General features: G+C 35.5%; 1 protein-coding gene across 1 annotated transcript; it reads left to right on the forward strand.

Moving 5' to 3' along the window:
* Window positions 1-378: 378 nt before the first annotated feature.
* On the forward strand, window positions 379-26,760 carry LOC137404069 (cytochrome P450 3A8-like). The gene is made up of 13 exons (XM_068090225.1): window positions 379-508; window positions 2,561-2,660; window positions 3,253-3,308; window positions 6,412-6,628; window positions 8,302-8,384; window positions 8,473-8,648; window positions 10,660-10,790; window positions 11,226-11,328; window positions 13,276-13,400; window positions 19,928-20,043; window positions 21,722-21,859; window positions 25,109-25,277; window positions 26,115-26,760. The coding sequence occupies exons 1-13, from the start codon at window positions 438-440 to the stop codon at window positions 26,187-26,189; spliced, it is 1,560 nt and encodes a 519-aa protein (XP_067946326.1). The 5' UTR covers window positions 379-437; the 3' UTR covers window positions 26,190-26,760.
* The last annotated feature ends 181 nt before the right edge of the window (window positions 26,761-26,941 follow it).

Here is a 26,941-nt window from a genome sequence, read left to right on the forward strand (position 1 = left end):
ATTTTCCTTATTCCGGTAAGAATGATACATGTCATTTGTCAGGCCCAAAGTAACACCTCAAATTTTCTTAAATTTCTTGTTGCCGAAGAAGTCACAAATCCTTAGCCGCAGTGTCATACTATCTGTGTTAATGCTACGGATGATAAGTCACCACAAGTCACCAATCAACATCCGAGGCTATCCCCATATTGCACCATCAGTGGTACATAATCCTCTACAATCTACTGTACAATTCAGATGTGATCTTGAGACTGACGGAGCTTGACAATCAACTAATAAACTGGTCACAGACAGGCATAAAAGTGAGTAGTTACGGTAGATAGAAAACTATATAACCCTTGACAGATAAGGTTGGCAAGGCACGTTAATCACCAGTAGTAGTTTCACCTAGTAATATCAGCTGCAACAGGAGGTGCCGGCTATTTCACATAAGGGCTATGTTTCTCATAGGAGTGGATCTTCCTCTCTGGGCTGCTTTGCTATGTGTAGCAGCAGCCCTTCTTTATTGGTAAGTGAAAAAGTGATGATCATCCTATTTGAGGTGAAGTCAAGATGATTTGCTATCACAGTAACACATTCAGTACTGGCAGGGAATGGATCGACTTTTACTGTAAATCTTTGGAGTTAATTCGGTTAATAAAACCCTGATGACATTTTATGGGCCTCACAAATTTCTCATAACTTTATAATGGGGTGCAGTATGGTATAGTCATCTGCATTGCATTGTTGTGGAAGTCAGCGCTGACTAGCCACTTGCAAGTAGGTTCTGCGTACAAGTTGTCTTATACTGAATGAGTAATAGCTCTCATGCACAACTGTAATTGTTGCAAGCAAGGTGACTGGTGAGTGAGTATGGCTCTTTATTCACACAAGCTCTATAAGCGTGAAAAGATAGAACAATTCGATACAATTCACTACAATCAAGCGTAATGCTGAAATGAGTTACAAATAATAAATACTCAAACAGTTACACTTGTAAATATAAGAATGAATGCTGAAATGAGTTACAAATAATAAAAAATATAAGAAATATTGTAAATTTATATAAGAATGTTAAGATATATACGTATAGACAAAGCTGCACAAAGGTAGATTAATGTTACCATGCTGTTCTTAATGCAGATTAAGAACATAGTCCTCAGTTTCATCGTTTGTAGTCTGTATCACTCGCTCTGTGCTCGTTGTTCTCCCTCACTAGGGTATCTTCTTTTGTTGCATATCCTTACTCCTGCTTAACACTGCTTATACAGCAAGGGCTGGGTGTTAATCCATGGGCTTTCTGCGCAAGCTGGCCTTTGGGCTAATCCGAGAATAGTTGAACACTTACGATAAGTAGAAAAAGCTCAGCTCAGTAAATCCATGACAGCGTACTTACATATCACAGCATACTGACATATCACAGCATACTGACATATCACAGCATACTTACATATCACAGCATACTTACATATCACAGCATACTTACATATTACAGCGTACTTACATATCACAGCATACTTACATATTACAGCATACTTACATATCACAGCGTACTTACATATCACAGCGTACTTACATATTACAGTGTACTTACATATCACAGCGTACTTACATATTACAGCGTACTTACATATCACAGGGTACTTACATATCACAGCGTACTTACATATCACAGCGTACTTACATATCACAGCGTACTTACATATTACAGCGTACTTACATATCACAGCGTACTTACATATCACAGCGTACTTACATATTACAGCGTACTTACATATCACAGCGTACTTACATATCACAGCGTACTGACATATCACAGCGTACTGACATATCACAGCATACTTACATATCACAGCGTACTTACATATTACAGCGTACTTACATATCACAGCGTACTTACATATTACAGCGTACTTACATATCACAGCGTACTTACATATCACAGCGTACTTACATATCACAGCGTACTTACATATCACAGCGTACTTACATATCACAGCGTACTTACATATCACAGCGTACTTACATATCACAGCGTACTTACATATCACAGCGTACTTACATATCACAGCGTACTTACATATCACAGCGTACTTACATATCACAGCGTACTTACATATCACAGCGTACTTACATATCACAGCGTACTTACATATCACAGCGTACTTACATATCACAGCGTACTTACATATCACTGCGTACTTACATATCACAGCGTACTTACATATCACAGCGTACTTACATATCACAGCGTACTTACATATCACAGCGTACTTACATATCACAGCGTACTTACATATCACAGCGTACTTACATATCACTGCGTACTTACATATCACAGCGTACTTACACATCATAGTCAATTGGAACAAGGATATGAAGATTTGACTCAGGGTGTAACTGTACTAAACTGGATACCTGATTCTACAGTATATCCTCAAATGGTACAGAATAAAACCTTTGAGTTGTCTTCACTTTGTCTCTGTCTTATTCTCTCAACACTTACTTATTTAGGATCGCCAGCTAGGTTATTATGGCAGTTCTGATCTGAAAAATTACTCACCTATCTTCCTTTCTGTAGGTTGGGTACGAATACATATGGAACATTCCGATCTCTTGGAATACCTTATGAAACCGCATCTATCCCCTTCCTCGGCAACTTGATTTCCAGCCTTAGCAAGGTCAGTTGAGTGTCAAAGAGCCAGTGAGATTCACTCAAGTTAAGACACGATGAGATTGTTCTGATATTCTCATAGTTGCTTAGTTTAAATCTATTGGAGTTGTCTACCTTTCATAAAATAAATTAAAAACTGATCAAAAATGTTAGCACTGCCACCTTTCCGCTTTCTCCTATGATGGTAATTTTTGGCCTTGTCAAATTCATTGCAAGTTTGCATTATTTTTTCCTTTGTTTCCTGTTGGTTTTGTAGGTGAATTAATTCTTTTTGCTGTTTCTAAAATTTTTTCATCTTTTTAGAATTCAAATGGTAGAATTAGTAAAGGCAGCTCTTTGTGTGTTGTCATGCGTCTGTAACAAGTGACGATGCTAGGCATCAATATTTATTCACGTCTATGGGCGCCTCAGGCGCTTCTGTCACAAACCAGCTTTGTCACAAAGGCAATGCTATATAAATGTGTGGTGATATTCAATCTGGTCAAGTAAATATAGTTATTTTCTTTTCGCAGTTAAAGGATTGTCCTCTCATTGTTGCTGTCTAATGCTCACGTGTCTGCTGTATAGAGTTAAGTAATTTGGTATTACTTATATTTTAGCCAATCCCAGATGAAGACCTGAATATGGTGAAAAAGTTTCCTGGCAAAGTGTTTGGGTTAGTAATACAACCAGTTATGACCTTATTTGTTCATTTCTACCCATAATGCAATAGAACTGATTTAACCATTTTTTGAAGTGTTGATTTGTAAATTCTCTTACATTAATTAACTAATTTTATGAAAAGCTTTTTCAGATCCCATTTTCTTAAAATATAAACATCAAGATAATTTATCATAGTTTGTCATTAATAGTATTTCGAGATTAAAATTGTTTTACTGAAAAAAGTCAAGTATGTTCTTCTCATACTGGTTTATGATTTTCTAACTCCTGACTAACATTGTTTAGATCAATTCAAAAATTACGTTTTTGTTACCATCGACTATTAGCTCATTGTCATACCTCACACAGTGACTAACACTTACTAGTTAATATACTGTCTTACCTCACACAGTGACTAACCCTTACTAGTTAATATATTGTCTTACCTCACACAGTGACTAATACTTGCTAGTTAATATATTGTCTTACCTCACACAGTGACTAACACTTACTAGTTAATATATTGTCTTACCTCACCCAGTGACTAACACTTACTAGTTAATATATTGTCTTACCTCACACAGTGACTAACATTTACTAGTTAATATATTGTCTTACCTCACACAGTGACTAACCCTTACTAGTTAATATATTGTCTTACCTCACACAGTGACTAATACTTACTAGTTAATATATTGTCTTACCTCACACAGTGACTAACACTTACTAGTTAATATATTGTCTTACCTCACCCAGTGACTAACACTTACTAGTTAATATATTGTTTTACCTCACACAGTGACTAACACTTACTAGTTAATATATTGTCTTACCTCACACAGTGACTAACACTTACTAGTTAATATATTGTCTTACCTCACACAGTGACTAACACTTACTAGTTAATATATTGTCTTACCTCACCCAGTGACTAACACTTACTAGTTAATATATTGTCTTACCTCACACAGTGACTAATACTTACTAGTTAATATATTGTCTTACCTCACACAGTGACTAACACTTACTAGTTAATATATTGTCTTACCTCACCCAGTGACTAACACTTACTAGTTAATATATTGTCTTACCTCACCCAGTGACTAACACTTACTAGTTAATATATTGTTTTACCTCACACAGTGACTAACACTTACTAGTTAATATATTGTCTTACCTCACACAGTGACTAACACTTACTAGTTAATATATTGTCTTACCTCACACAGTGACTAACACTTACTAGTTAATATATTGTCTTACCTCACCCAGTGACTAACACTTACTAGTTAATATATTGTCTTACCTCACACAGTGACTAACACTTACTAGTTAATATATTGTCTTACCTCACCCAGTGACTAACACTTACTAGTTAATACATGGTCTTACCTCACACAGTGACTAACACTTACTAGTTAATATATTAGAAGGCGATGAAAGGGCTAGTATAAAAACCACTATCTACCCAGAATCTTTTTGTTAAAAGTTTGGCCACTTATAATTTGTAATTTTCAAAATAACTTGTCACCAAGTTTGAATGCATTTACATGTTTTACTGTATTTTGGATCTTTTTAATTTAATGTTTGGTTTTTGAGTTGAATCCCCTGCCTTCGCATGTCGAAAAGTTGAATAACTCTCTAATTTTTATAATGAGTTTGCTGCTATTTTTGAGTTTTTTTGTGTACTTCTATAATTCGTAAATTGGTTTTACAAATTTCTTTATTTTGTGGAACACTAAAACTTGCTGTACGAGACAAATTTTTTAATTTGTATAAGGCTAGATGAATGCCCGGCATTGCCTTGGTAATAAAAGTCTTTGCACAGAAAACTTATTTTTATTTAACGTATAACAACAGTTACTATTACAAATTTCAAACTTCATATCATGATAACTTTTTGTGCAGTTTAAATAAATTAAGATAGAAAATAAAAACAACTGTAAAGGTTTTTACACTTTGTCAAACAACTTCAACTTTCAAACTTCGTATCATGAAGGAAATGTTTTGTTGTGATGAAATGTTTTGTTGTGATGAAATGTTTTGTTGTGATGAAATGTTTTGTTGTGATGAAATGTTTTGTTGTGATGAAATGTTTTGTCAAATAAATTAAGAAACAAAATAAAACAACTATAAGTGTTTAAATGTAAAATAATTATCAAGTAAGAAGCTGAAGTAAGTCTGCTTTGCTACGATTACAATAAAAGATGATTCGGTTATGAAACATTTAATACGAACTGAAAAAACAAAATAAACATCTTGAATATGTTGAATTAATATGGTAATAGCAGTTCGTTGCATAGAAGTGTGTTATAAAAGAAGGTTACTGTTCTAGCAGAAGCTATTCATCAAAACTTTGAATACGACGATACTGGTACCTCTCAATACTGGTACACATGAGATATCGGACTGTCTTTGTCTGATTGACCGGAGAGAATGTAGAAGTTAATTATTCTTACTCGAGATAATACTATTGACCGAGTGAAAAGTATTGGCCTTTACCGATTTAGAAATTGAACTTTATGAAAAGCCGGAAATAAAAGTTCACGAAAAGCCGAAAAAGCATCGCGTTTCATAGAGTTTAAATTAATAACTCTATAAAACTCTATCATGTTTCTTAGAGTTCATAATTTTGATTATTCCATCATTTAACGTGTAAAATCAGGAAAAGGGTGTATAAAGTATATAGTGAGGGCAATGAATCGTAAGAGTTTTCATGGACTCGTAAATAGACAGAGAGGAAATAGGAGTGCAAACTCGTGGTTGCAATTGCCGTGAGTGTAAGTCCAGCAGGATGAAAGATTTTAATTCCAAGGCTATAATAGCTATAGCCAGAGATACCGAAGGACACGCACACAAACTTTGAGTTACTATATGTTGAATGAAAAAAGTAAAAAATTGAGTTTTACTTTTAGAAAATCTTTAGATTTTAAGACCCAGAATAAAAAAAGTAAAAAATTGAGTTTTACTTTTAGAAAATCTTTAGATTTTAAGACCCATAACATTACAACCCCTTTGTTTTGATTATGCGGGAACAGAGTGTGGCCACCTGTAGCTCCTACAATGTGGAACCTTTAGGTGATCCATTCAAGTAAATTACAACTTAATTATTTTTTCAGGAAATTTTTAGGAAAAAAGCCGGTGCTATGCATCGCTGATCCCCTTGTTAATAAAGAGGTCACTATTAAACAATGGACCAAATTCAGGAACCACTCAGGACTGTTGGATGGTGAAGACAATATTCACACACGGCATGTTGGTGCACTAGAGGATGACCACTGGAAACATGTTAGATCCACCCTGAGTCCAGCTTTATCTTCAGGAAAACTTAAACAAGTAAACTAATATAATTTCTGTGAAACAAAAGGCCTCCTCTGTGCAATTTTTCGTTTTTGTGTTCAACTTTTCATATTGTTTCTTTTTATGGGGCTTTTCGAATAACCATGGTACATTTATTGGATTCCATAGATCAGCGGCTCATAACCTTTTTCATTCAGTTCCCCCCTTATGCTTTTACATAAACTTGATTCCCCTCGCACTTGACTAAAAACAACCGATACGAATTATAATCCCATTTTATTGTACACATCTAAACATATAATTACATATTATTAATTTTTATCCAGCACGCATACAACAATACATAACCTTCAGCATGGCAGCAAATTGCTTTATGACTAGTTTAACTTACTATCCAATCATAATATGGATGGATGTGCTCTGGGTTTCGACTACTAGCTCATTATTAGCAACTAGTGTTATAGATAAACCAAAATGTTTAAAGAAGAAACCCAAACTCACACGGCACTGCAGGACATAAATTAAAAATTTATCAAATCAGACACTTCTCTGTTTCCCCTGTATATTCAAAATTCCCCCTAGGGGGAATTCCTCCCTGGTTGGGAACTCCTGCCATAGATTGATGATCTAAACTTTGACATAGAATTGCCTTGCGGAAATATTCTGAGTGTGACTCAAATGGCCGGTGCTTAAAAGTCATTGCTTAGTTTGGCTAAAATTGAGCCTATTTTCCACTTTTTAAGAAGTTTATTTCCTTTGAATACAGCTAAAACCATTATATTATATTTCTATTGTATATTATATATGCTTTATACTTGTTTGAAGACTCTATTAAACTATAATATATATTATAACATATATTATATAGAAAATATCGTAATTTTTAAATATAATACTATAATATATATTATAATTTATATTATATAAAAATTTATTATAATATATATAATATATTGTAATATGTATTATAATAACTATAATGCATATTATATTGTGTTATATAAATTATATTACGTATTATGGTTTAATATAGTCTTCAAACAAGTGTAAAGCATTGTAAAAGATTTCTTGAGACTCAGTTAAAGGGGAACTTACACAAAATTTAAGCAAACCTTATCAGAAAGTATCAGTATTGTTCTATCATTTACGATAGTTTCTATTCTGTCAGCCTCTTTGCCAAAGTATAACTATAGATGTCAAAATCACATTTTCTCTTGAACATCAGAATTTTAACCGTTGTCAAGTTTTGTAGATTTTAATTTTGAAACATCCTAGCAGACGGATGACCTCAAACAACGAAAACAATCGCAACTTAGAGAAAAATACAGATACTTTCTGACAAAGTTTACTAAAACTTTGTGTACGTTCATCTTGAACCTCATTCTGATGTTTACCAATATTATATATAATATAATATACTGTATATGTATATTATACTGTATACTGTATATTATATGTAATATAATATATTGTAACCCAATATAATTGCTATAAAATGGCTTTTTTACATCCGTGTCTAAGAAATAGAGAACGGTAAGAAAATGTGTAACACTACTAGTACAGCTGTGAAACACAGATTGCGGTAGCCCTGCTCAGGGTGATAGTATTCCTCCTACCAACCTTTGACTCTTACAATACACTGCAGTCCGCTTGTTTCATAAGAACTTGGTTGATTTTCTTGCTTCAAAGAACTTTTGTTTATTTTTCAGATGCTGCCTGTCATCAAAATATGTGCTGACAAACTAAATGCTCACCTCAGAAGAACAGAGTCTGCCTCAGTCAAAATAAAAGAGTAGGTTTTATACTGCTCTTTCCTATGCAAAATCTTTTTAAAACATTGATTTTACACAGGAGTTATCCCCTCATTTCACTTCATGTAGGTACACCGGGGCTTACACGATGAATGTTATAGCCAGTACTGCTTTCGGAATGGATATAGACACGCATACGACTACAGAGCATCCATTCGTGGAGCACGCGCGCAGGATTATGGGAATAAAAAGGGCGACGACATTGATGGCGAAACTGAGGGGGCTGATTATGATGATCTCTCTCTGTAAGTCAGTGATTTTAACCTGTGACATTGCAGGTCATGTCTTTAGGCAATGGCTGAAATTATTTCTTTCTTTGGCTCAAATATTTGAGGATATTTCAGACATCTCGATAGGTTTTCCTTCTGCAGTCAGCATGATGGTGCTACTGTTTGTTACAAGGTATATTTGCTGTATTTGTGTGAGACGACATATGCTAGTAGTCACCTATCCAAACATATGGATTGATACAGATGGACTTGCGGATAAGTAGATGGATGTATATATGTATAGACGGGTGTATAGATAGATGAATAAACAGATATCAAGGCAAACAGACAGACATGTACATGTAGGTAGGCAAATAGACAGGCAGGCAATAATCATCATTCATGTCTAAAAGACGTTTGATAGAAACGGAAGTGTTTTCCTTGGTCAAGCATTTCTGTACAGTATTTATAAGGTGTATTTTGACCAGCAAATGTTCACCAGGCTCCGCAATGATCTTGTTTAGTAAACCTTACTCTTGTCACTTGTCACTCTACTTTTTTATCATTTGTAATTTTTTGTATGTTTGACTAGATCTGGTCGCCAAACTGTTACAAGATTGAAGTCAGCAAAACTTAATGAGGTAAAGATGCTTAGAAGAAAAATGTTTGCTGAAATGTTTGATGTCACTAGTTGTTATCATTGCTATAGTCTATCGAATACCATATTATGCTAAAATTGCAGCATTACTCGCCGATATTCTGTTGGTCTCGTTCAACTATAGAGGTCATAATCGCACTTTCGCTTGACCGGAGCCCTTTAACCGCGATAACGTTTTGTCGATTTTAATCTAGAGACATCCTGTCAGTCAGATCACCTCAAAGATAAAAAACAAACGCAAAAGATAAGAAACACGGATACTTTCTGATAAAAAATCTACTCAAATTTTGTACAAGTTTATCTTTACGACCAGTACCTTCAATCGGTAACGCACATTAGTAAGGCCCCTTTTCTGCCCAATGATATTGCTAACAGATACAGCAAAGATCTATTTCTATGCAAAGATCTACATGTATATGTATGCGTGTAAAAACCAACAATATGAGAGACACTACGTTTAGTCTGCTTTGAACACCACAAATTCAAATGTTTGACTCACATTTTGATTGCTGCTGCATCTATAGAATATTCTAGATTAATCAGACCGTTTCATGCAATAACAAGTTTAAATGATGTTGAACCTTTACTAACATCACTGAATTAGTCACCCCAACCTTTGGGCAAAATTTCCAAATCTTTGCAAAAAAACCGCTAATTTTCAGGTACAGTAGACTCCTTAGATAAACACAATAAACTAAAGTTTCATTAAATTTTTTGTGGGCCAATTTTACAGTTATTCTTTCTTTATTACAGCGAGAGACTGAAGTGATAGTTATATTGACAATACGTAGAAGACATGAACCACTGTATGACCATATCACTAACTAGACTACTAGTGTAGATATGACAATTATTGTAGTCTAACAATGTACACAATCTGTTGTACGAAAGCCTACGTTTTAGGGATTTTACGTTATATGAACAGTAAAATACATGTAAATTGGTTAATCCTTCCAAGATCTTTACAAACTCACTCCTTCGACCGTTCAAGGGAAAAACTAAACTTTTTAATTTTTATTTAGTGACTGTACAGTAGGAACAGTAGGAACTGTAACTAGGAACTGTAGTACTGCTGGTTTGTTGCGGCAATGTTTCCCTTTTGTTCTTATCACTTACACTTGGTTTAGGGTTTATGGTTACGATAATTTTACGTTAACGGAAGCACAGACCTTCAAAGTCAATTAAATTCACTTCTTTTTCTTTTTCCACAGCAAGGTCTATTCTGAAAATAAAAAAAGGTAAATATTGTATGTTTCTTAAATAAGGTGGAAGACAAATACATCGTTACTATAATAAGAGTGACATTACTAATAACTATCAGCTCTAAACAAATACAATATCTCTTCCTGCCTTTTACTTTAGTTTCTCCCGAGGTGTCCATTGTTTTAGTTGTTCTTCCCAAGTTCCTGAGGATCTTTCTCAGTACGCACTGCGGGCTCTCTTTTGCTGATCCAGAAAGTGTAGCCTACTTCACTAAGGCTATAGACCAGTATACCCAAGGATATGAGCCAAATGAGAAAGTGAGTGCATAATGCTTGCATGAAAAGAGTTTGTCTTTTAACTATCAGACCAAATTCTGTAATTTTTTATTGCTTATAATGCATGACAAAGTTATTCTTTCTGAAAGAGGCAAAGAAGATGCACGAGGAACAACTCCATGTTCGTATTATACAATACTTATTCCATAACTTCAGAATGGGGCTTCATCTTGACTTCCTTGAAAATAATTGTGAGACCCTCAACCACCCCTCTCAAGATTGACTGATAAGCACATTTTTTGGAACACATGCTTTTAAGTTCTGAAGCTCTGATCATTGTATTATAATTTATTGTATTATTTTGTGGTAGATTATATTGCATTTTATTTTCATGTGATCAATTTTTAAATAAGGTCATTTTACTAGAATATAATATGAGGTATAAACAAACATTAATCCCAGTTTGTGGCATTTCAGCAACAGAACTTCCTATCCATCTGCTATCCAAAGGTGGTCGACTTAGATAAGATAGAAAAAACAGAGATAAGGAACTCTCATGGTTTCTCGTGGACTACCGCAGGTAATTCTCCTTTTATCTTATGTCATTGAACAGGGACCCTACTGCGCTGATTGAATCTACAAAAAGTGGTTTCTGAAATACATGTGCGACCTTTGTACGACCTTTAAAATGTTTTTGAAATGAAGCAGCTAATAAAACGAAACATAAAATAAGATATATAAAATAAATAAAAAGGTTTGTTTGTATAGATCAACTTGATGATAACTTGAAAAAATAAACTTTATTTCATCACAAATTATTAATATAGTTGAACATTTTTAACATAGTTTATATATAATGCATTTATTTTAATATTATGCAAAATGATTGTAACTATTATAGATTTTGAGCTATCAAATAAATTACAATGAACTCATAAAGACATATTTGCTCCAATAATGACAGTTTTAATATATGTCACTTAGAAAAAGTTAGTTTTGTACATATGAGTTTGGCTGTATAAGAATTTGCTAAAGACACAGCAATCCATTTGCTATTTGCTATTTGCTATTCAATATTTGTACCAGTTGAAGTGAAGACACAGCATCGTATTTTCGTATTCGTATTCGTAGCAAATATTTTCATAGCATTGGCAGGTCTGATGTTTGTGTTGGCAGGTCTGACGCTAGCATTAGCAAGTCAGATGTTAGTATTAACATTTTCAGTGACAAAAGTCTCTTTAAATACATTTTACAGTTAACCTTAATCTCTGTTTACTATTTTAAGAGATCAATGACACAAATGACATGCTAGTTTCTCATAAAGCTTACAAGCTGATATTCACACCCACTATCACAGCCTATCAGGAGAACAAATTGAAATTTTTCCACAACCAAACACGAGCGAAGCGAGTATGTTTTGGAGCTTTATGATAAATGCATATGTGCACACAACTCCTGAAAAGTATCTACCAACAGCCATACCCAAACCCTTGTACCGAAATCCCATCAAAAGATTTAACCATTTTTCTTTGGAGTCGTATAATAATGGTACAAAACACATATAAACCTACTTAAATATGTAACCAGGTCTTTGAAAGTTGTTGACAATATCCTAAAACTTACCCATCTGATCGGATGATACATAACTAGAAAGATTCATTTGGCCTAAATTCGCCATTAAAACCTGACAAGCCTTTTTAATTAAAATTAAGACCGGCCAACAAAATGCCCATAAAGCAGTGCAACAGATAGTAGAAAAACGTGCACATTTCACCAGTCTATGGCCGAAATTACCTCTGGAATATCATTTGTTGCTCTCTTGAGTTCGAAACATTAATGACTTACTTGTTAACAACTTTGCTAGGAACGCATCACTCGATTAGCTATCACTGACCATATCCTACAACGTAAAAGAGAAGAGACTAGACTGCGCGACCTTTAACAGAACACTGCACTTATCTAACAAAACTATTTCTATTATTTTCTATATGAACTTTTTCTAAGCACTTTATATGTCTCCTTTTCTATATTTCTGTTATTATATATTTCCTTTGTTATTAGTTCGTATACAAAATACTTTATATATACTTATATAGGGCCTACATATATATCTATTTACAACATTATTCTATATTATATACCATTATTCCATTTCTATTACTTTGATGTATTATATAAATGTATATATATAGATTTATTTATATTACACTACCAAATACAACTGTAATATCAACAGTTAACCAATTACTCATATACCTGGTTTCAACCCAACTTTACCTTCAAAATAAATTGTTAGTTGCACATTTTTGGAGTCGTGCTCCCTCGAATTTATTTTATATCATCTCGAACAAGTCTCATTTACACTATACTCTGTCAATTCCTGCTGACAACTACTTTTTCAACAACCAGCAGTACCCTTTCTTTTTTCCATTATCACTTTGGTCGTGAGCTGTATGGCAGTGGAATTTCTAGTGGTTAAAGTATTCCTAGATTGAAGTGTTAACACATTTGATGTCTGTATTAACAGGTTTGACAAGAAAAGATTTCATAGCGAATGCTGTCATCTTTCTCGGCGCTGGATACGAGACTACAGCCACTGCTCTGCAGTTCTCTCTCTATGCAATGGCTCTCCACCCCCACATTCAAGATAAGGTGCCAACTAAAATACTTCAATACTTCTCTCTAGTTAGAAGCTGAAGGGCCAATCTCAAATAATTTATCTCTAAATATCTAACACATGACTCCAACTAGTGACAACCTGATTATATACCTATAACTGAGTATGAATAGTTGGTTATCCTACGTTCATGTTCAACAACTAGACATAAACATTTACTTACATTGCCCTCTTATTTGTAGAGAATTATAATATTAGTGGGGTACCATCCGATGAGTGAGTAGAAAAAGGCTATTCCTCAAATAGACAGCTTGATGTTTAGAAGGTATTTTATAAAAAATGAAGTCAATGCCATCATGCATTCTGTGTTACATAAACAACATTGTAACCTGGGTTACAATATAGCCAGTGGCTTACCAGTTCAAAAAACATACAAATTTTATTAGATGAAAAAATTACTAAGAATTATATTATATATTTAAAGAATTATATATTTGTGTATATATAGCACTCCACAATATTATTTAAATAGTTGGTTATCCTACAATTATGCCTAAAAGTACGTAATTCTATGACATTAATAAAATAAAGTAAAATTCAGAGCTACAAAAAAACTCTAGACTAACAATAATAAGTGGAGTATTTTTTTAGACTGAAAGTTATCTAGAAAGTCGAACTTTTCTTCACAACAAATCTGTTTCATGGCGTAACTCGTCCGGTGTTTTTGTTAAAAGACACTTGAAGAGCGACAAAGTGAAATAGATTTATAGTGAAAATATTTTCACTTTTCAATTACGTTTTAGTCGATAACTGAGTTTTACATGTTCACACAAGTCACCACAGTTATGTGAGTTTACTAAGGAGTGCTCTAGAGTTCGTATGTCATTGGTTAGTTGTTGTCTGATGACACCATTCTTAATACCAAACTGATCGATACTTGGGAAATCCTAATTGCTGTCAACTTGCATATTTGACTTTCAAAATTTATCTTATTTCTTGTCAACTGATGTTACAATCATCTATTATCTAATAGCAGGAGTTTTAGACTAAATTATCTATTGACTAAATTATTATTTTTATTTAACATATAACAAAATTTTCCATTCTAACTTTCAAACTACATATCATGAGAAAAGTGTTTTTTTTAATTGAAATAAATTAAAAGAAAAAAGAAAAACAACTGTAAAGGTCTTCAAACTTTGTCAAACAACTTTTAATTATATCATGAGGAAAATGTTTTGTGCAAGTCAAATAAATTGAAAAAAAATAAAATGGCTATAAAAGGTTTATACATAAATGTAAAATATTTAGCAAGAATTAAGCTAAATTAAGCTTGTTTTGCTGCGATTACAATAAAAGATGATTTGGTAATGCTACAATTAATATGAACTGAAAAAACAAAATAAAAATTCTGAATATATGTAGAATTAATAAGAACAGTGAGAGAATGTAGAGGCTCTTTCCACGGAGACGATATAATTGTCCGCGTGATAAGAGTTGGCCTTAACCCCAGATATAGTAATCGAGCCTTACGAAAAATATTTCTTAACAAGGGCATAGTGGCATCTTACAGTAACGCGTGACTGCACTGGTAAAATAATCAGCGCGCGCTATAGCGCGCGCTGATTATAGCACTATTCCGGCTATAGCTATTGCTGGAATGACAGATCTACGGACACACATACTCTGAGGAATATATATAGACTAGCTGTGCTACCCGGCGTTGCCTGGGTAATAGAAAAGTCTTTGGACAGAAAGCTGATTTGTATTTAACATATAACAACATTTACCATTCTAACTTTCAAACTACATATCACGAGAGGAGTGTTCTGTCTTATAAACAATGAGAAGTAGCGAGAGTTGCTCGCTATTAGTCTGCGCGCTATTAATACGTTTACTTATGTGAGTGAACAGCTTTTCGTGACGTTATGGTATGACCCGTGTCGCGGTATTTGCTTTCATATATTGACTTATATTGGCAAGCTAGCAATTCAGTCTCTGTAGTCTCGTGGGTAAGGCGGCGGACTGGTGAATGGCAGGGTCCGAGATCAAATCTTCATCGTTATTGAATCTTTATTCCAAGATTTTAAGATCTATAACCGGACAATCAAACCCACCATTACACATACGACGACCAACTTTGAGAAATATATATATATATAATATATATATATTATATATATATATTATATATTATATATATATATGTATATATATATATTATATATATTATATTATATATATATGTATATATATATAATATATATATATATGTATATATATATATTATATATATTATATTATATATATATATATATGTATATATATATTATATATATATATATATATATAAAAAAAAAAATTGTTTCCTCACCCCGGATACCCCGTATGGGTGGTAAATTCTGCTCTAACTCGGGTCTCCTACCAGAGACCTGGGAGTTTGAGCACTCGTCTCAAGATCTTAGCTGTTCCCAATAGCGCACTTTTCTGCAACTCACCTGAGTTGATTGTTGTTGGTATTTGGGCAAGCCACATTTTATGCGCCGGTGTTATTGCGCCCAGTGCCCCAATCACTACTGGGATTACGGTTGTTCTTACATTCCAGCATTTTTCAATTTCTTCTCCAAGAGGGAGATATTTTTCTACCTTTTCTTTTTCTTCGCTGGCTATATTGTAGTCATTGGGTACTGCTATATCTATTATAGTAGCCCTCTTGTTCTCCTTGTCTACCACCACTATATCTGGTTGGTTTGCTAGGATATGCTTGTCAGTTCGGATGTAGAAGTCCCAAAGGATCTTAGCGTGGTCATTTTCATTGACCTTCCCAGGAGCTTCCCACCAGTGTTGTGGTCTATTAAGGCCATACTCATCACATAGACTTCTATACACAATACCTGCGACATGATTATGCCGCTCAGTGTATGCGTTCCCTGCTAGCTGTCTGCATCCACTGATGATGTGTTGGATGGTCTCAGGTGCATCTTTGCACAGTCTGCATCTAGGATCGTCTCTAGTGTGATAGATTTTCGTTTGGAGTTGCCTTGTTGGGAGCACTTGCTCCTGGGCTGCCATGATTAGCGACTCTGTATTGGCCGTTAGGTTTCCTTTGTTCAGCCACATATATGTCTGGTGAAGATCGCCAACCTTAGATATTTGTTGGTGGTAAGCACCATGAAGAGGTTTCGTATGCCAGTCAATTTCCTCATCATCAGGGCATAGGTTCGTTGTGAGAGCAGCCGATTGAAATTCAGCTAGCAAATTATCTGAGATGGCCATGGAGGCTGCATATGCTTTGATGCTTCGCTCCTCCTCTTTCACTGTCTGCTGTACACTTTTGAGTCCCCTACCGCCATCTTTCCTATCAAGATACAATCTAATAGTATCAGATTTTGGGTGGAGTGCTCCATGCATGGTCAGTAGTTTACGAGTTGCTATATCTGTTTCTTTGATGGCTTCCTCAGTCCACTTTATTATGCCTGCTGGATATCTTATTACTGGCAGTGCGTAGGTATTTATTGCCATGATTTGGTTCTTGGCATTGAGCTGGCTCCGTAAGACCTGCCGAAGGCGTTTCTTGTATTCGGAAATGGCTTTGTGACGTACCTCGGCTTCGTGGTTGATGTTGCTTTGCATAATCCCCAAGTACTTGTACCCTTCTTCTATATCTTTGATGGTACCATTTGGCATTCTTAGGCCATCTGTGAGCATAGAATGGCCTTTCTTAATAATTAGCCTTCCACATTTCTCAATACCGAAGGTCATTCCGATGTCCTTGCTGTATACCTGAGTGAGGTGTATTAGCGAATCAATGTCCCTTTCTTTGTTAGCGTACAGCTTGATGTCATCCATGTAGAAGAGGTGGTTTATCTTGGTGCCACTCTTAAACTGGTACCCATATTGAGTCTCCTCCAGCATATTGCTTAGAGGGTTTAGGCATATGCAGAAGAGCAGCGGTGATAAGGAGTCACCTTGATAGATGCCTCGCTTAATTTGTACACTCGCCAGCTTTTTGCCATTAGCCTCCAGTTCCGTCTTCCATTTGGTCATTGACATCTTGATGAATGCCACAAGAGCAGGGTGAACATTGTACATACTGAGGCACTCAAGTATCCAACTATGGGGAATTGAGTCATAGGCCTTTCTGTAGTCAATCCAAGCCATGGCAAGATTGGTTTGCCTTCTCCTGCTGTCTTGACAGACCGTCCGATCCACCAGTAACTGATGTTTAGCTCCTCGGGTGTTGCGCCCAATTCCTTTCTGAGCACTGGTCATATAGTGACTCATGTGCTCTTCCAGTTTGTCTGCAACTATTCCTGAGAGCAGTTTCCAAGTGGTGGGCAAGCACGTTATTGGTCGATAGTTTTTGGGAATCGGCCCCTGCTTTGGATCTTTTATCAGAAGCACAGTTCGTCCTTTGGTCAGCCATTCTGGATGGTCACCTTGTTCTATTAGGTATTCCATCTGCTTAGCCATTCTAGTGTGAAGTGATGTCAATTTCTTTAACCAGAAGGCTTGAATCATGTCATGGCCAGGTGCTGCCCAGTTTTTCATACGCTGCACTCTGCACTTAATGTCGTCTTTGCTGATGGTGAGTCCTTGCTGAGCCACAGTGTGTTGTTGGTTCTCTTTAAGCCTCTTCAGCCAATTTGCAGTGGTGTTATGAGTGGTCTCTTTCTCCCAGATGTCCTTCCAGAACTTTGAAGTGCTAGATCGGGGAGGCTCAGACATTGGCCTCTGCAGTTCACCTTTGAACTGGGAATACACTCTAGATGGATTATTGATGAACAGTTTGTTCATTCTCTTGTTATCTCGCTCTTTGGTGTACCGCTTCAGTCGTGCCGAGAGTGCTACTAGCCGCTGTTTGGCAGATTCTAGAGCTTCTATTGTGGCTTCCCTTTTTGGACGCTCCAAACTGTGGTTAGATCTCTCACTGAGCCTACTAACTTTCTTGCGCAAGTCCTTGATCTTATTTTGTAGCCTCAGCTGCCAGGATGGAATGGCTTGAAGCCTTGTTGGCATTGGCTTAATATCCATCTCCTTCAAGATGACGGTTGCTGTACTGTAGATTAAGGCATTGGTCTCACTGATTGATCCAGTTGAGATCGACTCCAGTGCCATGTTAATGTCTTCTAACAGCTTCTTAGGTATGGCCTTGCTAATTCTTCGTAGTGGTACCCTGCTTCCATAATCATTAGCAGCTGACATCTTGTTGATGATATTTTCTGCAAGCTCTTTCACCCTTGGGTCAAGGGTGAAAGATGGGTGAAATGGGTGAAATGGCTTCAAGCCATTCCATCCTGCAAGGTCCAAGTGCATGTCCTCTTCAGCCCGTGAGTCAGTGTGACAGTGTGTGTTGATATGCACTCCTCGTTGGTTGAGGTTACTTGGGTGAACTTTTCCCTAATTTCATCTACCTCAAGTTGTGATATGAGGTGCCGCTTGATTATGTTACTCCTCTGAGCTACAAGTTGCTTAGCGGTTAGTGGCAATTCAGGGCGCATGTTTATCCACAGTTGACGCATCCTTCCCATGTAGCCCCACTTTTGAGGTTCACTCATAAAGTAGCACTGCATGAGGTCCGTGTTATCAGTCCGAGTCCATTTCATCCGTTTTGAACCAGTAGCCCATTTTTCACTGCCTTGTCCTGGTTCAGCTACAGGCAGCGCGGACCTTGTTTGACCGGGCGACGTCCGAGCCGGCATGGCTTTGGTTATTGCACTCATCATAGAGGTTGTAGACGTTATACAAGCAAAGGTTTTGTCTAAGGACCACCAGAAAAGTGCAGTTGTTGGGGTTTGAACCGAGGACCTAATGATCATGGTCCCGATACCTTACCAACTGCGCTATCTGTCCTGTATATTATATATGTATATATATATATATATATATATATATATATATATATATATATATATATATATATATATATATATATATATATATATATATATATATATATATATATATACATGTAGATTGGGAGAGAGTGGTCAGTCTGAGGAATTAATGAATGACAATACAATATGATGCATCGATGACCTCCAAATTTTCAATTCAGCTTCAATATTACTGTAAATATCAGGCGTTGTCTGGTTCACCGCTATGTTGATGTTCTAAGGGACTGGGTTGGAGGCCCTCCGGTGGCTAAACCAGTTTATTAATTCAAAGTCACAACTATGACTTGGTTTGATAGTTGTAGAATTTAATTCAAACCTATGGTCTACAACTTCTATGTAAGGAAGGTTTAAACATGAAAATGAACTGGGTTAGATACTCTCCGGTGACTTATGGCCACCAGAGAGTATGTAAGTAGAGTAAGTAATCATTACAGCTAGTATAAGTTTATAGTTGTTCGATTTAAATATAACATTCAATTAGTAGCTTTGAATGGTACTTGGAAGATTTTAGATTAACATTTTTAAATATTATTTCAAGTGTTATAAGAAATTATGATCATAAAATCATTGTATAGTCAGATTAAATTGTTGATCATATTAGAAATTGTAATTGTAGGCTTAATACAGGCTCACAGAGCTTCTGATTAAACACATTGTGTTTACAGCTATATTCTGAAGTCAAGGATGTAGAAGAGGATTTCAGCTATGAATGTCTGCAGAACTTGGAGTATTTGGACTGGACAATTAAAGAGTCGCTACGCTTCTTTCCTCCCGTTCTACGGTACGACTCCTACTGGTGCTTTTAGTAGGTTCATTGCTATAGAAGTAGCTAATCTGTACAGTCAAACCCTGTACAGTCAAACCCTGTACAGTCAAACCCTGTACAGACAAACCCTGTACAGTCAAAACCTGTACAGTCAGACCCTGTACAGTCAAACCCTGTACAGACAAACCCTGTACAGTCAAACGACAAACCTCGGCTGATGAAGTTAATCCATCGCAGTATACAATGACCCCTCTTTCTCTCTCCCGGAAAAAAATTAAAATATGAGAAATTGAAACTAATCTTTAAAATATGAACCACAGTTTTAACACCAGAACACTTAAACTGCCTCTAAAACTTATTGTATTTATTGTGGAGTTTTATATTTAACAAGTAGACAAATTGAAGTTTTTTTAACTGACTTGCAGTTTATATTTCAGCTTCAGCTCTAGTATTTCAAGTCAGAGAATGCACTTAAGCATTAGTATGGACTTGATCTGGTCTAAATATTTGTGATTGGGATGAACAGGATTTGTTGTGAGAAGGAAATCACATGTTTGTAAATATCAGGGAGATTTATGTATTTTAGTTTTATTTTTTATTTTTTTTAATCCGTAATTTTTCAACTTTTTACTCTACAAAGTACTGAAGCCTCGAAGGCTGAACTGCAAATAAGAACACATTAGCATAATTGTTATAATTTCTTTTAACATGGTTATAAACAGATAATAAAAACTAGAAATTCCTCTGTCATACAGCCCACGACCATAGTGGTATTGGAAAAAAGAAAGGGTACTGATGGTTGAGAAATGCAATATTAGCAATCAAAAGGCACTGCAGTGCAATAGGATAACTGTAATGGTAGCTGTAATGGTAGCTGTAATGTACTGGGTGTTATTATGTACAACAAACAGCAATAATGAAAGGAAAAGGTTACATGTTTATATCTCTCTCCTGCAATAGGAGAAATGCAATATTAGAAGTAAAATGGCAAGCTGCTGCGTAATATACACAGGCTGGGGGGCTGTATATCATTGGTCATAGCAAGCAATAGCAAGAAGTTGTGATATTTATCAAGATTTCAGTATTTCAGTAAACTTATATATGCTATATATACAACTAAAAAGGGTAGTGCTGGTTGAGAAATGCAATATTAGCAGTCAATGGCAGCACAGTGCAATAGGAGAGCTGCAATGGTAGCTGCGATGGTAAATGTAATATACTGGGTGTTATTATGTACAACAAACAGCAATAATGAAAGGAAAATATTATATGTTTATATCTCTCCCCTGCAATAGGAGAAATGCAATATTAGAAGTAAAATGGCAAGCTGCTGCGTAATATACACAGCAGCTATTGCTTGTTATTTGTTACTTACTGTTAAAATATACAAAATTAGGCCAAAATCCTAATTTTGTATATTTTGACAATTAATTATTTAGTATTTAACAATATTAACTTTAACAATAATTTTAACAGCCAGAGCAATACTATGACATCACACAAAGAGGAGGCAACTCTACACTATTGTAAAATACAAACAGTCTGTTACACCCAGCATTACTATGACTAGTTTTGATGAAGTAAAATTGACAGATGTTACATGGTTAAAACGTGATTTTATTCGTCAGTCAAGTGGCCTTAGTGATATGTTGTTGCAGGTACAACTAACCATGACTGTTTATGTCGGTTGTAGGCTTGACAGGGCTACTGTAGAAGATGCAACTATTAATGACTTCACGATTCCTAAAGGCATGATGATTTCCTGCTTGGTCTATCCTATGCACCATGACCCCGAGTACTGGCCCAACCCTGAAACCTTTGACCCAGTCAGGTATGAGAACCTAAGAACTCAGGCTACAGCAAGTGTAATGATGCTATAATTTACGTAGACATAACCTTTTCCAGTATTTACTATCATTTTAAAGATAAGCTTGTACAAAGTATCAGTAGAATTAGTAAACTTAGAATTAGTAAACTTTATTAAAAAGTATCGGTATTTTTTATCATTTGTGGTTGTTTTTTATGTTGGAGGTGATCTGACTGCCAGGATGTTTCAAGATTAAAATCGACAAACTTTAGCATGAGGTTTTCAGATAGCTGATGTGTATTGAGAGTAGGACATTTTACGTACGTTGGTGCCTTTTAAATGGTGCTTCAGAAATTGTCATGTTGTCAGTGACATCCAAACTTTGTCACCGGTTTGTTAATAGTTCTTGTCTGTAGATGTATGTATGCTCCGCGTTTGATAAATTTTAGCTAGGTAGTAAGTGCCAATGATTTAGAAAAGTTCTAGATTATTCCAAGGTTGATGTCGCTGGTAAAAAGAGACATTTAAATATGAACTTACACAAAATTTTAGTAAACTTTATTAAAAAATATCGGTATTTTTCTATCATTTGTGGATTGTTTTTTATGTTGGAGGTGATCTGACTGCCTGGATGTTTCAAGATCAAAATTGACAAACTCGTTCGTGGTTGAAACACTCAGATCAAGCGAAAGTGTGATTATGACATCTATAGTTGTAAAGAGACTAGAGGTGGAACGAGACAGGTTTTTTAAGTTCGAGACGAGACTCGAGACACTGTCTTGTGAAAATTCGAGACACGAGACACGAGACAGTAAAATAATGAGCATTTGGTGATGATTTCACTACACAAGTACTAGCTACTCGGTATATACAAATTAATAAATCTATTTTTAAATTGAATTTTCACCTGGTGTAAACGAGTTAAATACAACATTTTAATTATTATAGTGATATGCATGTAGTTTTTGTAAACAAAAGTGACACAAACAGCTCTAAAATACCGAAGTTATATATTCTAAGAATTTTAAGCTTGATTGATCATAATTATTATAAACATATTGCTTTGTACATGCATATTTTTACCATCTATTGAATAGTTTTTACTTTTTAATGTAATGTGTAATGAAACCGATAGCCGTCGCTCTACAAAGAAATACCGCAACTAAAAGAACACACGATAACACTTTCATTCTTATCGTTTCATTAATGTTAAGTTTTGTTTATGTATTAACTGTAGTATGTGAATTATATTTAAATTGTACTCATGAAATTATATTAATTACTGTATACATGCACATGTATATTCTTATATTGAGTTAACAAAACGTCATTGTTAACCGACCACGGACTATGGTCGACACGGCCTTTCATTCGTTTCTCCGTGTCCGGGCAAGTTTTACCCGCGATTGGTAGTACAGTGAAACTCGGATAACTCAAACTTCAAGGGACCGAGCAAAAGTGTTCGAATTATCAGAGTGTTCAAGTTATCAGAGCACTGTCACAAGTCCATGTATTTACTTATTTATTAGTAGATACATGAACATATACAAACTATAATATAAATCAAAAGCACAAATGGCTTGTTTCAAATTAAATGCTTCTAATGTAAAGTTTAAAACGTTTTTATCAAAAAGTATAGAGATTTTTCTATCACTTGAGATTGGTTTGTTGTTTGAGGTGATGTTATTGCCAGGACGTTTTTTAGATTGACATTGGCAAAACTTGATCGTTGCTGAAATGCTCAAAGAAAAGACATCTTTTTCTTTTGAGCGTTTTACCAACGATCAATTTTGCCGATCTTTCTTGAAGTTTTTGCAAAGATTACCTTACTTTACCTGGGATTCGTTAAGAGCAACACTCCGAGGCAGTTCAATTAAGTTTTACGAGGTTTTACGGTACATTGTATATCACTCACGCTTTTTGAATGGATACTTATTGAATGTACACACGTATTTTGTGTTTAGGTCAAACGATGAATAGTTTTTTTTAGCTAAGACAATGTATACGTTTGATTACAACATTTTTTAAGACGTTTTAAACATTCAACATTCCGACGTTAATTCAACACGGAATCAACGTCGGAAAACTATTCATCACGGGCTAGCCGGGTCACGCACTCAAGGATTTTCGCCACGCAAATACAAAACAAAAACAACATGCTGTTTTTGTTTTGTATGTGCGTGGCGAAAATCCTTGCGCCCGTGACCCGGCTAGCCCGTGCTATTCATCGTATAGAAGTATAAATCAAATTTCACCAAACCTTTAGAACAGTCGTTGACAAAAATATTTTGCCGATGGTGGTAGTAACAACGCTTATGAATTACGAAAAGTTGAGGTTTACCTCTATGGCTTGGAATAAAGTGATTTTCTAAAGCGATAGCAACCGTTTCGGTAGCCGTTGGGCAAAAAACAGTTCGAATTAACAGTGTTGAGTTCGAGTTATATAGAGCCATTTATCATTGCGTGGGAACGGACCAAGCAAATCCAGTCGAGTTAACCATGTGTTCGCTATATCCAAGGGCGAGTTATCCATGTTTCACTGTATATACGTAAAAGAGGCTCGAATTTTATGAAGGTCAGTTGGTGTTTAGACACGATACGATAAAATACAGACATTTTACCCGCAAAAGTTATCCAATTTATTAAATTGGATTATCCGAAGAGTAATTAGATACGACCCGGTATCTGTTTTAAGAACACAGAACCGAACTAAAATATAACAGGGCCGTTGTCTGGACTACATGATTAGACTCAGTGGCCAACATAATCAATAGCAACAGGTAGTAACGGACCGGGTATAACTTTAAAGGCAGCTGCCCGCAATCCGTTACAATATATGGAGTTGTTGCTACCGCAAGAAGCCATGTTTTAACGACCGTGCGCAGGCGCTTTAGTTCTATTTCCTGTCTCGAGTTTGGCAATAGTTAACTCGAGACGAGACCAATACGAGACGAGACAGGTCGATACTCGAGACGTCTCGTGTCTCGTTCCACATCTAAAAGAGACTGACAGAATGGAGACGGGTAACATTGCAACCTGAAAGCAATAGCAATATCATAACCATTTTGCACATCTTTTTTCCCTGAGCGTTTTAAGTGCGATCAAGTTTTACCGATTTTAATCTTGAAACATCCTGGCAGTCAGATCACCTCAAACATCAAAACAACATCAAATGATAGAAATATTTCAACACTTTCTGATAGAATTTACTAAAATTTTGTGTTGATCTTTAAATAATGACTGAGAGCTAACTCAAGTCTGAATATCTGACAGGTTTTCACCTGAGCAGAGAACGGAGATTCAACAGAGTGCATTTCTACCCTTTGGTGCTGGAAGCAGGAATTGTTTAGCTAGTCGACTGGCTCTCTTAGAGCTAAAAGTATCACTAGTGAAGCTTGTAAAAGAATTCCGATTTGAGAAAACGTCTAAAACACCTGGATTGGTAAGTTATTTAATAGCAATAGTAGTGTATAAGCAGTAGTAGTAGTGTTATTAGTACTAGTATCAGTTTTGAGTGTGAGTGTGTGCGCGTGTGTGTGCGCGCGTGTGTGTGTGTGTGTGTGTGTACGTGATCCCTTGGGGATCACGTATGGTGTATGAGTACTGCAGGCAGAGGCTGTGTGCATGTTTTTTTAAGAGCACAAACATTTCTATGATCTTTATTGGGCATGTCTGAGCCCAGTGGTAAGGAAACCTTGACAACTGGAGATGTGTCCAGTTGCAAAAGGCTGGATACAATTCCTGTCACAACTGGTGTCCTTTTGGGGAGTTGTGGCCCCAACCTGTTGTTCTAGACTATTAGGCTACAGATGCTCCTTCAGTTACAGTAGTTGTATTACCTTGTAGTTTACTAATTTCCTGTTAGAAAGAAACTAGTTGTGGTTCAGTTACTGATTCACTAAATGAGAGACTTGCATGTGTAAATTGACTGTAAATTGTACATCTGATCTATTATATATACTGTATAAGGATATCTCTATCAACTTTTAGGGAACCCATAGACTAACCCAACTTTAACAAGCTAAGATCACTTTGCATATGATAAACAAACTCGACCTTGACATTGCCATATTGCCAAGCTCACTAAATACCCCTTAGTTAATACTGTATGGCCATAGTTTATAATCTGAAGGAACTTACTTGAATTATTTTTTTGTTTTCTTTATCCAAGAGTGACTTGTTTACACTCTCCTAACAAACGATTTTGCTTTTCTGAATGGCTTTATTACTTTGTCCTGCATTTGCTGGTATGACCTTGACATTCAGACATATATTGTAGAACTCAGGATTTAAGAAGGGGCTTTCCTTCCTAGATATGGCTGAGCCGATAGAAATCAGTGCTGTCCCTCGCTAAACTAGAGCAGAAGAGTTGATCTCTATATTGCCAATAGGAAACACCATTAGCCAGAGCGTTTTATATGTAAAGTGTGGCCACCCTAAAGGAAATGGTCTTCTATGGTTCTAAAACTAGTATGAAATATAAGTGATATATATTATATAAGATTACTTTTTTATCTCTGCGTATTATCTTGAAACACAATCAACACTTTTTGGAAGGTCGTGTTTATTAAACACGACCTGTATACATGTTTACGAGGTCTTAGATAATATGATAAGATATGGAAAACTATATTTAGATTTTCGATTAATTTTATGTTTGCATATCAAAAAATATATTTTATGTAGAAAAAATTGTAGCAGCAGAATTGATCTCAATTTTGGAACCACTCATCAGTTGCTGTTTTAGTTTGATTGGACAAACTCAGGTAGATGTCCAACTTCCTTTCAAATCCTTCTCATATTTATCCACATGCTAGTAGAAGATGTATGTGTATATTTAAGATATATATTTTTGTATGTCTAAAACCTGATGAGCTGTTTTAGAATCTTTTAAGCAATTAGTCAAGGAGTTTTTCTCTCAACATGTCTTACATATTATTTCTTCACGAGACGGATCACTCTTTGGTTAATTTGAATCAATTCTTTAGCAAACTTCCTGATATTTAAAACGATGATTTAGAAAACTGGCCAAGTGAAGGAGTGCTGCTTTTCTGTTTCATTTGCTGTCGTTTTATGCAAATTAAACATTTCAACATTAGTTTGAAT

Source organism: Watersipora subatra, chromosome 9 (genome assembly GCF_963576615.1).
Source record: "Watersipora subatra chromosome 9, tzWatSuba1.1, whole genome shotgun sequence".
Lineage (NCBI taxonomy): Eukaryota > Metazoa > Bryozoa > Gymnolaemata > Cheilostomatida > Watersiporidae > Watersipora > Watersipora subatra.